Below are 17,740 nucleotides of genomic sequence, written 5' to 3' on the forward strand. Positions count from 1 at the left end.
TTTGAGGCTTGTAAGAGGAGAGATAAAGGAAGTAGAAGTGGTGATTGGAGGTAAAACATGATTTGGTGACAATAAAGGCATCAAAGAAGGCAGAAGAAGAGTTTTGGTTAAGAAGAGATGGTTCAAGTTGAATGTCATTAAAGTAGAACTAATATGAATGATTATCTGAGAATGAAATAGTCTTCTAACTCGTCTGTTGACGTATGCACAACTACTCAAAAGAATCTGGAGGCTCGGGGAAAAAAGGGTGTATATCACTGCAGTTCAAAAGAAATATAATGTGGACACAATTGTAGGGCATATGTAATTTTATATTTTCTAATAGCCACATTAAAAAGAAACAGGTGAAATTAACTTTAATGTATTTTATTTTATTTTATTATTTTTTATGTTTTGGCCGTGCCACAAGGCGTGAGGGGTCTTAGTTCCCTGACCAGGGATCGAACCCGTGCCCCCTGCATTGGAAGCATAGAGTCTTAACCACTGGATCCCAGGGAAGTCCTGGCATTGATAATACAGCGTTTAAAACTTGCACCATTATGCTCTGATTATGTCACATCATGGTGTGTTTTGACACAAATACCCTGGCTTTACTGCTAGTTAACTTTGCCGGTGACTTAGCCAAGTGATTATGCTTCATCAGGCCTCAATTTTCTCATTTTAAAATTGGGATTTTATCAAAACTGACCTCATAGGACTCTTACAAGGATTAAATGAGGTAGTATGCAGAAGGGATTTGCCACAGTACCTGGCATATAGAAAGCTTGTGCCCCAAATGTCAGCTGCTTAATATTATCCTTAACTGTTTTGTTCATTCAGTTTTGTACATTTGGGAACTGAAGCTCAAAACCCACAATAGTAAGTATAAGCTGAGTGTAAACGCAAGTGTGTCTTTCTCCTGAGCTGGTGCGTTTACCCACTGTGCTATACTCCTTCTCGGAAGTGCTTGGTGAGTGACTCGGGGTCTAGAGTTCTGCCGTCATTGCTCCAAGTACCCAGTGGAACAGGCCAGCTCAGCCCTTCTCTTGGTCCCTGAATGGAGAGAAGTGTCCTTGGTGGTTTTAGACACCAGCTATGATCTAAACATAGGGAAGGGAAAAAAAGAAGGAGGGGTAGAGAGAGAACGGATTAAAAGAAAATAACTTAAAAAAATTCTCATGAAACTTCCAGTGTGTTTTTTTACCCCATGACAGCAATAGCAAAGGTATAAAACAGTTGCTCCACACCCCAGTGTTCATAGCAGCATTATTGACAGTTGTCAAGACATGGAAACAACCTAAGTGTCCATCAGCAGATGAATGGATAAAGAAGATGTGGTATATGTACACAATGGAATACTACTCAGCCGTAAAAAGGAATGAAAATTGACCATTTGCAGTAACATGGATGGACTTGGAGGACATTTTGCTGAGTGAAATAAGTCAGACAGAGAAAGATAAATACTATATGATACCACTTACATGTGGAATCTAAAAGATACAATAAACTAGTGAATATAACGTAAAAGAGGCAGACTCACCCCTATGTTGTGGGGGTGCAGCAGTGGGAGGTACAGACCATTGGGTACCTCAGTACCCAACAGGCTCAAGGATGTATTATACAGCACAGGGAATATAGCCAATATTTTGTAACAACTGTAAATGGAAAGTAACCTTTAAAAATTGTGTAAAAATAAAAAATTAGAAAAACAGTTGCTGCAAAAGTTCTTTATCTCTCATGGTACCTGGAAGCCCCCTGTCTTCAAGGATTCAGGTTCCTGGCTTAAGGTGGTTGTTTTTGTTTTTCTCCTTAGAGTATCTTCGGAGTGTCTTGTATACGGCTCTCCAGATACAGGATAAAGTCCCAGGTCTTTAAATGACGTGAACAAGATGAAATGAAATGAAAGAGGGTCCTTTCTTAATCCGGCCTTTTTACCCCAGCTTTATTTGCCACAGTGCCCCCATACTTGTTTTGTGCTTGAGCTGTCTTAAAAATCACTTGTAGTTTTTCAGTGCTACCGTCTGCTTTCAATGTCACCGCCTTAACGCATGCTGTTTACTCTCTCCCTTTGCTGCACTTAACACAGCCGTGTTGTAGAGCTTCACACATTTTGTTGTGATTGTGCCATATTGTACACTGAAGTTATCGAATGCACTTGATGTTTACCTGTAATTGTTGATGTAGAGGGAGAGATTGGTTTAGGGAATTCCCTGGCGGTCCAGTGGTTAAGACTCTGTGCTCTTATTGCCAGCGGCCCAGGTTCAATTCCTGGTCTGGGAACTAAGATCCCACAAGCCACATGGTGCAGCTCTCCCCCCAAAAAGGTTGGTTTGAATTTATTTGTATGGGGACTTCTCTGGCGGTCCAGTGGTTAAGACTCCACACTTCCACTGTAGGAGGCGCGGGTTTGATCCCTGGTTCTGGAAACTAAGATCCCGCATGAAGCATGGCACAGCCAAAAAAAAACACCAAAAAACAAAGGCTAATTTAAAAAAATTTGTATATATATTCTTTTATATGCATAGCCTACCTGGAAGAATATTCAGGAAACTAGTAGTAGTTGCCTTTGGGGCAAGGGCCTAGGTGTCCCTACAGTGTGTCCTCTTGTGTACCTTCTAAATTCCGAACCATATTCATCTGTTATTTAGTTAAAAGAAAATCTTAGGTATGGAAGATTAATTGATATTAGCTTTATTGAGCTTGTGTACTACTAATTGGTAATCCATTAATAGTCCTCTATTAGGGTTCTTCAGAGAAACAGAACCAGTAGGAGACATAGGGAGATTTTTTAATTGACTCACATAATTATGGAGGCTGAGACGTCCCACCACAATCTGCTGTGGCAAGCTGGAGACCCAGGAAAGCTGGTACTGAAATTCTAGTCCAGGTCTAAAGGTCTGGGAACCAGGGGAGCTGATGGTGTAAGTCCCAGTCCAAGGCTAGGAGAAGACCAGTGTTCCAGCTCAATCCGGCAGGCAGAACTAATCCTCCCTTCCTCCACTTTTTTTTAGTCTGTCAGGCCCTCAGTGGACTGGAGGATGCCCACCCACATTGGGGAGGGCTGTCTGCTTTACTGAGTCCACTGATTCAATGTTGGTCTCATTTAGAAACATGCCCACAGACACTGCAGAAAACATGTTTAATCTGAACACTCTGAGGACCAATCAAGTTGCCCATAAAACTAACCATCGTAAGCCCTGAACAGAGATGAACAGAAATGTGTGAGGTGCAGTGATCGTTTTGGTACAGATTCATCCCTGTTGGAATCACACTCCTGGGTTTGTAATCTGGTTTGTGGCCCAAAGGAGTGAATAACAATGCTCTGGCTAACACCTACTGAGTGTATATGATGTGCTAGGCATTACTCTAAACACTTTAAAGGTGTTAATCATATTCCCGCAACCTCCTGTGGCAGGTGCTATTCTTATTCTCATTTTACATACCAGGAAATGAGGGTTCAGGAGGACGGCTTGTGCACAGAAGAACACGTGGTAGTGTTGGGATTCCAACCTGGACAGTTTGGCTCCAGACTGGCTCTTAACCATTATTCTGCTTCTTGGATAGGAATTAGAGTGGAATTTGTACTCCCTGTAATATTATGATGTCAATAATTTGTTATATTTACTGTAACAGTTGCTTAATGTGTAACTTCCAGTGTTTGTGCTGCTTTTATCAGATGTAGTCTGTTTAATACTTAATAAAAATTCACATTTTAAAATGCAGTTCAAGGAAGTATGAACATTTTTTTCTTAGAATATGCTTATTGTTTAACAGGAATTTACCACGAGCAGATGAGAATAGAAAGGCAGATGATTTTATAGCCTCACGCCTGAGGTGAGATGAGGATATTTTAAGGGCCCATCTGCTCAGGGCTCTGAATGACTCAGGATTCTATCAAAGTAGGAATTTACCAGTTTTAAGGCAGAGGCTTGTCTCAGTTTGGTGGAATAAGCCATTTGTGATTATAAAGGTTAAATCAAGACTTTAAAGGCCTATTCCAGTTCTGAGATTCTGTGATTCTGATCACCTGTTAGGTTAAAATATAGCTTTAAGTTATATGAGTACTTTTAAGATCACATATAACTAACTTTTCTTTTAGAAATATAACTAAAACTTTAAAAAATAGTTCCATTTAACGTGTAACAATTCACTAACCTAGCAATCGTTGTGTACTAAAATGTGTTGCATCCAAATTACTTATAATTGTTTGTGTGTATTTCTTTAAAAGGATTAGCCTGTACAGTTTTAGAGTAGGGAAAGAACCTTGTTACATAGTTTCCCATTAGAATGCTATCAATTTGTATATGTGGAAGTCAAGAGATTTCAGTCTACAGAGATTGATTTGCTTAGAGTCAAATAGATCATTAATGGCAAAGCTGGGCTTAGAATTTAGGTCTCTAGCCCCACACAGAATGGAACTTCATTTTCTATTATATGGCCTCAGCTGTTTAAAAATTTGGTGGTTATTCAAACTTAACATTGTACTCAAATAGCATAAGCTGCTTTGTCTGGGAATCTTTGGAAATAAGCATAAATAGTATCTGTTCTCATTTATCAAAAGTATCATTTAATGCTGTGGCCCAATCCCAAAGAGATAGCATATAAATTATATCAGACTTCCCTTTGATAAACAGAACACTTAGAATTTCCCTGAATTTAGAAAATAATCAAGTAAATTCTCAAGCAATTTCTTCTTAAGTTTCTTAGTATTCTGAAATATTTGAAGATTATCTTTTGGCAAGAGAATTTAGTCCCCTTATGAATTATCTAACCTAGTCAATTGATGCTTTAAGAGGATAATTATAACGCCAGATCCTAGCAGATGAGTTTAGTAGCCGCCTGGTTATAAATGAACATATATATAGTATGTAATACTACTGTAGGAAGTAATGTTTATTCTGATCATGCCCAGTGGTAATTGTGAAATAGCTTGGTGTTTTCTGGTCCCAAAGTGAGAGTAACAATTTCTTATGTGTTTTTTCTCTTTTTAGACTTTTGATAAAATTCTTGTTGCTAATAGAGGAGAAATTGCATGTAGGGTGAGTGGAATTTTAATCTCATTTTCCATTTTACTCTGAATTTTATTATTATTAAATCCCTTTAAGTATGAATTACTATTAATAGATAACATTAATGTACTTTAATATAGGTTATTAAAACTTGCAAGAAGATGGGCATTAAGACGGTTGCCATCCACAGTGATGTTGACGCTAGTTCTGTAAGTATATTTGCTTTGTTTGAATCAGGACCTTATTTTGGATCAAATAGAAAAAAAGTGAAAGATGTAGGGTTTTTTTTGTTGGCCTGAAAAGGTACACAATTTAAAAAAATACCTGTTTAATTACTCTTGTATTAAGCAAAATGGGAGCATCATAATGTCTTCAATATGTGTCTTAACTCTTATTTTCGAGGCTTTAAAAGCCTAGAATAGAATAAAAATTTGGTAAACTGATTCTGGTCACCAAGTACATTTAAGCAAAGCATGAGAAAGTTAGAGTCAAAGATTAATGAAATGTTTTTTGTTTTTTAAAAAAAATTTATTTTCTTTTATTTATTTTTGGCTGAGTTGTGTCTTTGTTACTGAGCGCGGGCTTTCTCTAGTTACAGCGAGGGGGGGCTACTCTTTGTTGTGGTGAACGGGCTTCTCATTGCGGTGGCTTCTCTTGTTGCAGAGCATGGGCTCTAAGCCTGCAGGCTTCATTAGTTGTGGCTCGTGGGCTCTAGAGCGCAGGCTCAGTAGTTGTGGCGCACAGGCTTAGTTGCTCCACAGCATGTGGGATCTTCCCTGACCAGGGCTCGAACCTGGTCCCCTGCATTGGCAGGTGGATTCTTAACCACTGTGCCACTAGGGAAGCCCTAATGAAATGTTTATACAATGCTGCCTTATGGGAGCACATTTCCGCACAGGATAACTCCACTGTCACTCGGGATGCTGTAATTGTTTAACCTTCCTAAATGCTTTACCATGTGCAGCTGAAAGTTTGATAAATGAAAGATAGGCTGATGCTAATTGGACATGAACAAAAGAAGGTATAGCGTAAAGCAGTGACTGATATATAATTTTATTGGGGATTTTTATCAAAACAGGCATTTTTAGCATAAACTATGAATGAGTAGGAAAAAAATCCTATGGGAAAAGTGTATGAATTATTGGAACTGTATGAAATGAAATGTAAGTAGTTGTACTTTGATATAAGTTACTGTTTTTCATTCTTTCACACAACTTATGATAACAGGACCTATTGGTAATGTCAGCTTTTATCGTATAGTAATTTAATGCAAAGAGTTTTCAGTCTTTGTGATTTTAAAATTTTATCTAGAAGTATGTTGTTCCTGTTGTCTTATTGTGACTCTCTTCCTTTTTTATAAAACAAAATGGAAATGATTGCAAGCTACTCTAATTTCCCCAGAATAAAGGTTAAGTATTTATATTATCTAGTTTATTTGGCTGGTACATTTAAAATATTTATCCTTTACTTTAAAAGTAATTAAGCAGTTAAAAAAACTTGTTTTGCGTATATACTGTTTGATTTTTTTTGAATATTAGTTCCTGGCTTCTTTACTAATAATCTGTTTTAACTGTGATAGTTTCAGTAGTTTATATTCCTCACAAAATATTCATGCAATAATGAGAAAACTGTTGCTTTAATGTCATTCTTGATTGGTAAACTAAGGCATTTACCAATAGTAAAGCTACTTCAGAAAAAAGTTTGTGTTACTGTCAAGCTAGTAGTAGATTTAAAATTCACTCTTCTCATCTTGTGTTTATTTTTCAGTGTATTAGCTGTGTTTTCATTCATGGGTAAATTGAGAGAGAAAAATCTTTGAATTGTGGACAATCACTGTTTATATTTCAAGCCTAACAACAACCTTTCACTTGTAATGTTTTTTTCATATCACAGTATAAAGTTAATTCTCTATGCTATGTTCTCATAGAGGTGACTGTTGGCATATAGCCAAAATTATTTATATTTCAGCTTTTTCCTATTTGTTTATATTTCAATGTGGTATTACGAATAATCTACTTCTGTAAGCTGTTGCTCCAAAGAGCATGACTAACTTTTCTCACTGTTACATTTCTAGCTTTGTGGACAGTCACTTTCCAGACTTTGGCAAAACTGGTTTCAGAAGAGTTGGTTTGAGTTTTAAGTCTTTGTCATTTATCCTTCCTGAAGCAGAGGTGGTAGTTTTTATATTTTAGAGACTTTTAGCCACTTTTTAAAAAAAATCAGATTATGATATATAGTTTAAAATAAGATTTGCCAGGCCCCACTATGGGAAGCAAGCAATGCATGCTCGGTCAAAACTTCCTCTTCATATGACCTCCTGTAAGTCGGTTTCTAGAAAGATACTATAAGTAAAAGCAGGATAATAATGATGGTTAGAATGTTCAAAGTTTGATTTAAGCCTTAGAAATAGGGCCAGATTTGCTATTTGGTTTCTGCTTCAGCCTCAAGAAAGACAAAAAGGTGAATTCCTCTAACAGCATATTTTGCTTCTTTAACATGTGATCACAAAGGTTACCATCATGTCTAATGAACTGTATAATATCGGTATTATGAACAAGGCATGCTATTCAGATGTATTATAAATGTTTCAATATTGATTTTCAAGAGGTGAGCATTTTCAGTGTTACTTGGAGTAAAAAAAATCTTACATGCTTCATGTGTTAATTTCATAAATTGAAATGTAAATACTATTATAGTAGGAAAATACTGCAACAGTTGATTGTGAAAACTATTAATTTTATGTTAAAAACAACTAATTTTTAAGCAGTTAATCACGGGAAGAAGACTAACAGTTATTACAGCTGTTAAGTGGTAAGTCACACAAAGAAGGAAAGCCCAAGGAACTTGCAAACAGTGAATGTCGAATGGGAAAAAGTTGGCTTTTAAAGACGATTATGCAGTTTTCTTCCATTGGTCCCTTCCATTACAATGGTGCATTCCCCCCCTTTTAAAATTAATTTTGGGGAGGTGAATCGTTGAATCCACGTGCAGGTTTTGTCCCACAACAACCTTTCATCTAACATTTTTGCATTCACCAGTGAAAATTGCCTGACACTGATTACTTTGGTTGCATTTGTCATCTTTGCTGTCTTTTGAGGAATCTGTTGGGTCTACTGCTCCTTTTTGAATCTGCCTGTTTTTTTTTTTTAAAGCACATTTTATTTTTATTTTTGGCTGTGCCATGTGGCTTGCGGGATCTTAGTTCCCTGACCAGGGATTGAGCCCGCGCCCTTGGCAGTGAAAGTGTGGAGTACTAACCCCTGGACTGCCAGGAAATTCCCTGCCTGATTTTTGTTTTGTCTTTTTTCTTACATATTTTGAGTCCTTTCGTGTCTTATTTATAGCATATACTTATTTTAAAGGTTCTATCGTTTTGTTATTTTACTTCAAGATCTTACGTATCTATTTCTATTTCTGACTCTTCCTCACAATGGATTGTTTCCTCACATGTGTAGATTTTGTCTTGTGACCTCGTATTTGGTAGCTTTGTTGTTGAACTCCACATGGTTTGGGTTGTCCGGGGTATCACTGACTAATTTTTATGTTCTTGGCGTGAAGGTTGCTGAATTATGAGGATGGGGCAAAACCAGATGAAACTATACACACAACACACACACATACACACCCTCCCTCCGATAAATGGGCCCATGGTTTCTAATTTCCTGAGGAGACTTTTTCCTTTACTTTGAAGCACAGCTGATAATAAGTGTGTCTTCTCCCTACTTAGTAGATTATTTAAACCCCACCCGCCTTCACTGAGGATGTAGTCTTTGTTGTGCCATGTGGGATCTGGCTCCCCAACCAGGGATCGAACCTGGGCCCCCTGCACTGGAGCGTGGAATCTTAGCCACTGGAGCACCAGGGAAGTCCTGAGGATGTAACCTTTGAGCAATATGGCCTTATGTAGGAGTTTTCCTTCAAATCTTCAGCTCACAATTGGTTCCTTTCTCTGAGAGTTTAAACACAGTTCTCTAGGTTTTTCAGATCCCCACTTATACTCTGCAAGATTAGTGGTATCGGCTCTAGTGGATACTGTCTGGCTTTTAGCTTCTTCTTAGTTTTTGATCCCTAGGGATTGCTTGTGGTTTTTTTTGTAAGCCAGACTGTTCATTTAAAGGAGTTTGTTATATTTAATCTGGGATTTTTAGGTGCTGCCAGGGAGGGTTTGCAGTTATCAGTCTAGTTCCCTTATTGTTGGATTGTCTTAAAACAGTATGATACCCTGTCCTCTGTTGAGGAAGTTCTCTTGCTTTCTTTGAGAAGACTGACCCAAGAGCAGTCTCAAAGTCAGGCTTTACCCAGGAAAACAGTTCATACGTATTGATGAGATCAGTGCAACTGCATCCAGGGGATGAGGCCAGAGTCAACAAGCAGTGTAAAGTACTCCAGTGGGAAATGGTCAGGGCCAGAGAGCGCAAAATAGGGGTTAAGCCTCTTATCAAGTCATGAATTGTCTTTTATGTGTCATTCTCCAGTCCCTTATTACTCTTTGAAAAGATTTGTGGAGAATGGTTTATGAGGGGAAAACGGTCCTAGTGGAAAACTGTATCCTGCTGGGATTGTGATAGGCATTGTGTTTTATCTGTAGATCAGTTTGAGAAATATCTTTATCTCAACATTTTTAAGTCCTCCTATACATGAGCATGGATGTTCATTTGATGTTGTTCCACTTATCTATGTTGCTTTAATTTCTTTCAACAGTGTTTTTTAGTTTTCAGAGTATAAGTTTTGCACTTACATTGCTATATTTATTCCTAAGTATTTTAATATTATTTCTGAGGCTATTAGAATTGCAATTTCATCCTCATTTTTTTTTTTTTTTTTGGCCGCACAAAAAAATCATTTATCACGGCCTCTCACCGTGCAGCTTGCAGGATCTTTGTTCCATAACCAGGGATTGAACCCGTGCCCCCTGCAGTGGAAGTGTGGCATCCTAACCACTGGACAGCCAGGGAATTCCCTAGAATTGCAAGTTTTTAATTGCAATTTTTATTGTTAACTGCAGGTGTGTAGGAATACAATTGATTTTTTTTATAGTGATTTTGTGTCCTGCAACCTTGCTGAACTTGTTTATTAGTTCTAATAGTTTTTGTTGTTTTTTTTTGTTTGTCTGTTTTTTTGCGGTACGCGGGCCTCTCACTGTTGTGGCCTCTCCCGTTGCGGAGCACAGGCTCCAGATGCGCAGGCTCACAGGCCATGGCTCACAGGCCTAGCCGCTCCGCGGCACGTGGGATCTTCCCGGACTGGAGCACGAACCCATGTACCCTGCATCAGCAGGCGGACTCTCAACCACTGCGCCACCAGGGAAGCCCTATTAGTTCTAATAGTTTTTAAAAATGTAATAGATTGCTTAGGATTCTCTCTAGAAGATCGTGTCATGTGTAAAGAGAGATAGGTTTACTTCTTTCTTTTCTAACTGGATGCTTTTTATTTCATAGTCTTGCCTGATTTCCCTGACTATAATTTCCAGAATGATACTGAAAAGGAGTGGTGAGAACAGACATCCTGTTTTGTTCCTCATCTTAGCGGGGAAACATTCAGTATTCCACAACTAAGTTTGATTTAGGCTCTGGGATTTTCATAAGTTCCCAATATTAGGTTGAGGAAGTACCCTGCTGTTTCTAGTTTGTTGAGAGTTTTTGTCATAATTGGGTGTTGGATTTTTTCAAATGCTTTTGCTGTGTCTACTGAGATGATAATGTGGTTTTTATCCTTTATTCCATTGATATGGTATATTACATTAATTAATTAATTTTTAGATGTTAAACTAGCCTTGCATTTCTGGGATAAATCACACTTGGTCATGATGTATAGTCCTTTGTGTATATTGCTGGATTCAGTGTGCTGCTGCTGGGTGGAGTGTTCTGTAGATGTCTTTTAGGACTGGTTGGTTCATAGGGATATTTAAGTCATCTGTTTCCTGGCTGATCTTCCGGTTGTTCTATCCATTATTGAAAGTGGGGTTTAACCTGGTTTTAAAAGCCTTTAAAAAATGTTAGGTAGTTATATTGTTTTGCTCACTTTACAAAACTGGTGACAAATAATTATGTATAGGCCTGCAACTCTGTGCATGAAAGCACCTGAATAAGGTAGGAAATAATTGACTAAAGGACTCTAAGTAGAGTGTCCAGGCCTAGAGATTCTCGCAAGGATTCTTTGAAATTTTCAGGAAGCAAGAATTTTTTTTTTTTTTTTAAAGAAATTTTGACACTTTAAATTGCTCTAGACTTAGAGAAAGAAAAATAGATTTCCATTTCTTTTTATGAAACCAGCATAGTAACTCAGAAATCAAAATCTGGGCAAAGATAGTAAGCAAAAAATAAAATTACAATGACTAATTATATATTGATAGAATCCTAAGTAATAGGAAATAGAATAAAATTTATTTAAGTAATATGCTGCAGTCATGCAGAGTATATTCATGACATTTCAGTATGGTTCAATATTAGACACTATGAATTTAATTAAATATACTAATAGGTTAGTGGAGGAAAACTATATGATCATCTTGATGGAAGCCTAGATGTCATGTAAAAGGAATTCACTGTCTTCTCCTTGTAAAATCCTTAGTAAAACAGGAATTAAATAAATACTGCCCTCCCAGAATGAAAAGGTCATATACCTCATAGGAAGCATTCTCATGAAAGGCAGGATGAAGACCCCATACATTTACTGTCACCGCGAGTATTTAATAGCATCCTAGAAGTGCTCAGCAATGCAGTTAGGCAAGAGTTATAAAATGGTGGACAGGAAAGGCAGAAATAATAAGATTGTATCGAGTTTCTAGTTATACCGGCAGTGGAACAACTCTTTAGAAACAGTAAGAAAAGTCTCTGTGGTATTAAAAAATAAATACAAAGAAATCTGCAGCTTTCCTAAATATCAACAAGATAGAAAATACAACTTAAAAAAATTTAATCTCATGGAAGTAGTGTCAAAGATAAAACTTTATGATATGAATTTAAAATGAATTTGTATGACTTATATGAGAACTTATTTTTATATAAGGAAACAATATTGTAAATGCTAGTTATTTCTAGATCTACGTTTTTGTATTAAATCCTAATAAATGTAATAATGTAACAGTGGTGGGGGGATTGAGAAAGGAGTAAATATGCAAGAATGGCCTAGACAATTTTGAGGAAAATTGAAGAGGGAACTGTATTAACAGATGTTAAAAAAATATTGGGGACTTCCCTGGTGACCCAGTGGTTAAGACTCCACGCTTTCACTGCATGGAGCATGGGTTCGATACCTGGTCAGGGAACTAAGATCGTGCAGGCTGCACAGTGTGGCCAAAAAAAAAAAAAAAAATTGTAATACCTTATAAAGTGAAAATTATTAGGACCATTCCATAAAATTTTGGAGCAAGAAGAGACACATTTATGAAATAAGTGGATTAGATTTTAGGTAGAGGGCTGATGTGGGAGATTTTATTTAAGAGGACCTTATTAATATTATATTGACTTAGAAGGCAGGACAGGTGGATTGTAGGGTTTTATGCCACTAATGTACTGTGATTTTAGGTAGTCCCAGAGAAGTTAAGAAATAATAAGGAATGAGAAATGTTTGATGGTTTTGGTGACTGGGACTTTAAAAATGGGTAGGTAGGTCTTACTTCATTAGTTTGGTGAATAGTGGGAACAAATAATTATGAGAATTTAGAGATTGTTGTGTTTGTACTTCTCAAAATGCTTGTTAGATAACTATTTACTTTTATGATAACTTTATGTATGTGTGTTTTCAAGTAAAAAGACTAATAAGCCTTTCCATAAGAAGTAGCAAAATATTGGTATATTTGTTTTAAACCTCTGAAGTTAGGGTTTTGATTTTTTTTTTTTAATGAGATTAAATGATTCTGTACCTCAACCTTTGACTGTATTTCCTAGCTGGACTCCTAAATTGAACTTATCAATATTTTGTTGCTTTGTCTGTGTATAGTAACATTGGATTGAAATGAGAAATACTTGGTATTTACTGCATTAACAGCAAAACCTAAACTCAGGGAAGTAGTCATTGTGACTTACATCTTGGCCAGGCAGCCTGCTGTTTGAAGTATGACTCCTGGTGAGTATTGTAGTCTTACCCTTAGGATTCAGTAATGAGGTTGAGTGGGGTTTCCTGTGAGCACTCCGAGATGATTGACAGTAAGGTGGGGGGAATCATCACTTAGCATGCCTACCCTTGATATGATTTCCCTGCTGTCTGGGGAGGTACTGAGGACAAATAGGACTTCGTGATGTCTGTGTAATTAGTGTATGTTGGTTCCAGCTGAACAAACTGGAGGGTAATGATCAGGTAAATGGAGATGGAATACATTAATGTAGGCGAAGGTATAAAAGACCTTAGGGAAAAACCTTATAAAAATTTTATGGGGTTGTTAAAATATCTTCATTTTATATCTTTTCATATATATATCTTTTAATAAACTTATCTGTTTATATTTTTGTTAGAATATCTTCACTTTTATCCTGGGTGTACATAGAGTTGAAAGCAATTTAAGTGTCAAAACCATTTACAGGATTTACTTTTCAGGATATTTTTCAACCTTTTTTTTAATTTGAAAAGGAGTTAACGTTCTTAATTTTTAAAAAATAATTTCACAAAATCTGTTAATGGGCTTATTTTCAGCTAATGTAATTATTAATCCTCAAATAGGAATAAATGACCAGAGTGACGTTTGTAAAACTTTTTGGGGGTGGTAACTGAAAAATCAGGTGACCTTTTGTTATATGTATGTGTGTGGTTGAGATGGTATATTTCAATAGCATTTTCTTAAATTGCTTTTACTAGTGCAGAATATTTGAAGATGGTGGCCATCATAGTCCATGTTTCCCAGTTAGTCTTAATTAGATCAGAAGCCTTCCCAGTCTTTAGCTTGCAGTAGAAAATCTATAAGATTCTTAATTCATTCTTGCAAAAAATACTTACAGTTGTCATTGTTCAAGATAAAATAAACATAAAATTCCATGGCAAAGCCTCTGATAGTGACTGTAACACTGCATTTAATGGGAAGGAGGGAATTGGTTTCATTAATGTGATTATGGACCTTGGAGTTCTGGTAATTAGATAATTAAAGGGTTTTTAAGTGGCATATTTGCTTTAAAACTTGCTACTGCTCACTTTTCTCATAAAACTTAGCTTTCAGTAACCTTTTTGGATTAAGAATGCACTGTATCTACCTATGCATATTTAAAACACCAGACTTTTCAGTGAAGAACAAATTAATCAGGAGACGAAAGCATTTAACATGCTTAGACATTACTTTTTCCACCCTTTTTCTTTTATTGCCTTTGGAAAAAACATATTTTGCCGAGACATTATACTATATCAGTTTAAAATGTTTTGATTATCTTTGGCTTGGCTAAATTACTTGCTCTACATTTTTGGGGAAAATGGAATAAGATAGGATTCCTGGTAGGAATTTGTTCACATTAATATGGCTCATCAGGGACATTATATTTAATTGGAGATCCTGCAGAATAGTAGCAGGAGGCTGAAGAGAATTATTTAGCATTAGCAATGACTCGTCTGGGAGTTGTGCACTAATCAAGGAGCTTGAGTGTTAGCAGTGGGGATGATGGGAATTATGACGATTATGACATGTAAGCATGTCTGTGTGCAAAATGGACAGGCAATGAGTTAATCAAGAAGTATATTAAATGGCTCCCATGCTGATTCATTATTATCTACCATAGTGCCTGTCAGGTTGTGTATTTAAAAAATACAATTATTGCTGAATTCAATATGTATAAATTCAGCCACCAGTTTTTTGCTTTTCTCTAAAATAGCCTCAAATTACCTAATACTACATATAAAAATAGAAAAATGTATCAACCCTTCTGACTATGTGATTTGTGTATTAAAATACGTATCTCATTTTAACACTTTAGAGTGAACCTTTAATTTCAGATTCATTTAAACATTTGTTTGCTTTGCCTTTTCATAACATTAGTTGTAAAAAGACTCTTTGGCTTGTTTTCTACTGCATAAAGTGTTTAGGTTCAAAAACAAATTTTATATCTTTATTTTCCAAAATGAAAAAATAATTTCATTCTGTCTGGAAGACATTAATATTTAACACATGAAGCTAATCATTAGACACAAGACAAATCAAAGCATTAATCTTTTCTAGCAGCACAATGCTCCAAAATCAGGGGGTGGGCATGGTAGTGGTAGGAATCTTTTTTTTGCTCTAGTGGGTGGCCTCTTTGTGCCAGGTAGACCCATTCTGTGCTCAGCATGGTTAGAGAAACTACTGGTTAGAAATGCTAGAAATGTACATATTTGGGGGAAATGGAACTAATAAACTGAATTTCTTTTAGAAAATAAATTGAAATGCAGTATAAATCTATGAGCAAACTGGATTATATCTGTAGGCAAATTTATAGAGTAACTGTACAGATGAACACATACAGTTCCTTTTTTTTCCTTTATTATTGTAAGCACTGCCAAATGTAATAAAACTTTCTACCAAACTGTGACCTTCATGTATTAACTTAATTAAAGCAGTATTATGGGTACTACTTGAAGTGTTAACCTGTGGGTGGTGGTTATTGAAATCCATTATCTGTGGAGTCGGTATTAGTGGTCAGCTGTATTAGAAATAAGACTTGCAACCAAGACCCTCCCGTGGGTGCTGTGAGCTCAGCAGGTTAAATCGTCAAAACCTGTCAAAGCTTCTTAAAAGACTGATAGTTTAAGCTCTGTGGAGTTAAAGATAAACCAATCATTCCAGTAAGGAAGGATTGTGACTATTAAGCAGCAAGGCAAAAATTACACTTGGGCAGGGGAGAAAAGGACTTATATCAGTATCTTTATGTATGAATTATTCTATTCATATATGTGTTTGTATGCGTGCTGTTTAATAAGAACATTCCAATTTTTAATCTGTGGAAAGTGACTTGTGAAAATTTTCATTTGTAAAATGAAAAGGGTGTCCCTAAGTCCTTAATTTTTGTTAGTAAGACCTTTATCCTTTTACTGATACTAAAAGTTTAAAAACAAAACACAGCAAAATATTGTCAGTTTACCTTTTGTTTTTGTGTTTTTGAAAGTTCCTGGTGACTTTAAACAGCATGGTTTGAAAAAGAACATTATGTGTTTCCATGTGGTTAGTACCCGATGGTATGAAAAAATACCTAATCATGGATTCAGTTTTCTCTAAACATCTACTGAAGTAGGTTTAGAAGTTCTGTAGTGTTACTGAAAAAGCATACGTTAAATAAAAGGTTTGAAAATACAGCTTACCTTTATAAATATAGTATTTTTGATGTTGCCATGTTTATAAGACTTTGACTTGACTTGTTTCTGTTATAGTGTCACTCATTTAAGACCTCTTTGTGGATGGAAAGGTGATCATTTTAAGAAGCACTAAATAGCTATCACATTGCATATCTATAGTATACTAGAGAATCAGTGATTATGTAAGGGAAGTATTACTGTCATCGTTTTGAGAAAATTGGGGCTTCAAGGTATAAAATAGGTTGTCAAAGTTCATTTAGCCAGGTAAGCAATGGAGCTGAGGTTCTAATTATGTGTGGTTCCCAAATTGTACTCTTTCCATTGTAGGATATTGCTGCCCATGCTAAGTATATGAAAAAGTCCCTTTCCTCCCCCAAAGAAAGTCAGGTTTATTATCTTGAAGGCCACTGTTTATTAGTGCCTGTTGTGGGCCAGATGCTATGCTAGTCGTTGAAATTAGAATAGTGACCAGGAGAAACATGATTTTTGCTCTCATGGCACTTAGAGTCTAGTGGTGGAGACAGATATAAAATAAGAAAACATGCAAACAAATAATTACAAATTGTGGTAAGTGTTACGAAGGAAACAGACTAGTTGCTGAGAGAGAATAATGGTGGTGGTCAGGGAAATTCTTTGAAGGGGGTAAAATGTAAGGTGAGACCTGAGAGATGAGAGTCAGCTATTAGCTAGGCAGTCAGCTAGACAGATGGTGCAGTGTGTGCAAAGGTCCTGAGCCAATCCAGTAGATTGGTTCCTAATCTGTGAATCAGCACTGCTCAGCTTGTGTAGGTCTTCATTTGCTAGCTATCTCTAGCAACAGCCAGTGCATTGACCCTGCTTGGGACAGCTTCTTTTAGTACTTGCTGCTCCTCTTTTCTCGGTTGTCACAATGGCATCTGCCAATTTGGAGTAGCAAAAGGAGGAGTCCAGGAGGCATCTTTAGGAAGATATAAGGTTGTCTGAATGCAGTAGTTGATTTATATCTGATACATCAATTTATTTGAGTCAAAGCCTATCCTAAGGAAGAGAGGCTCCAATTCAGATAAGTTCTATTATTGCCATCTTCAGTCATGCATCCATTCAATATGTTTATTGCAAAGCACTGTCTAGATACTGGGAAGTGAGGTGTGGTCTGCCAGTGGAAGCTTGTAGGCATGGGACAAAGGGCAGGAACCATGTCTTTCTATGTGGGAGACAGTACAGGTAAAACTGATACAGATAGTATTTTTAAATGTCTTATTTTGTAAACAACTGTTCAGTGCCTTCCAAGTCTTCCTGTGAATTAATCATATATTAGTTTAGTTTCCAGATCTATAATGTATTCCCTAAATGGTTGCTGCATATTTTAGTAAAAGGGAATTTATAATTAAATATAGCAAAGTAACTTCAGTGAGCTATTTCAATTAAGTATTACAGATCCCTAGGCTACACTGATGAAACTCAGCAGGGATGGTCTTTGTAGGGGAGAACAGTTTCAAAACTACACAAACCTGTTTGTGAAGGGTTTC

The 17,740-nt window shown here is 36.5% G+C and overlaps 1 protein-coding gene across 6 annotated transcripts in view; it reads left to right on the top strand.

The window, feature by feature from the left end:
• Window positions 1-17,740, top strand: part of PCCA (propionyl-CoA carboxylase subunit alpha) — a 369,338-nt gene that overhangs the window by 11,163 nt on the left and 340,435 nt on the right. For all 6 annotated transcript variants that reach the window (XM_067016618.1, XM_067016615.1, XM_067016616.1 and 3 more), the window contains exons 3-4: window positions 4,971-5,018; window positions 5,129-5,197. In XM_067016618.1, the coding sequence (XP_066872719.1) occupies window positions 4,971-5,018; window positions 5,129-5,197 (117 nt within the window). The remainder of the gene's footprint in view (window positions 1-4,970; window positions 5,019-5,128; window positions 5,198-17,740) is intronic.

This window comes from Kogia breviceps, chromosome 16, assembly GCF_026419965.1.
Source record: "Kogia breviceps isolate mKogBre1 chromosome 16, mKogBre1 haplotype 1, whole genome shotgun sequence".
NCBI classification, from domain to species: domain Eukaryota; kingdom Metazoa; phylum Chordata; class Mammalia; order Artiodactyla; family Physeteridae; genus Kogia; species Kogia breviceps.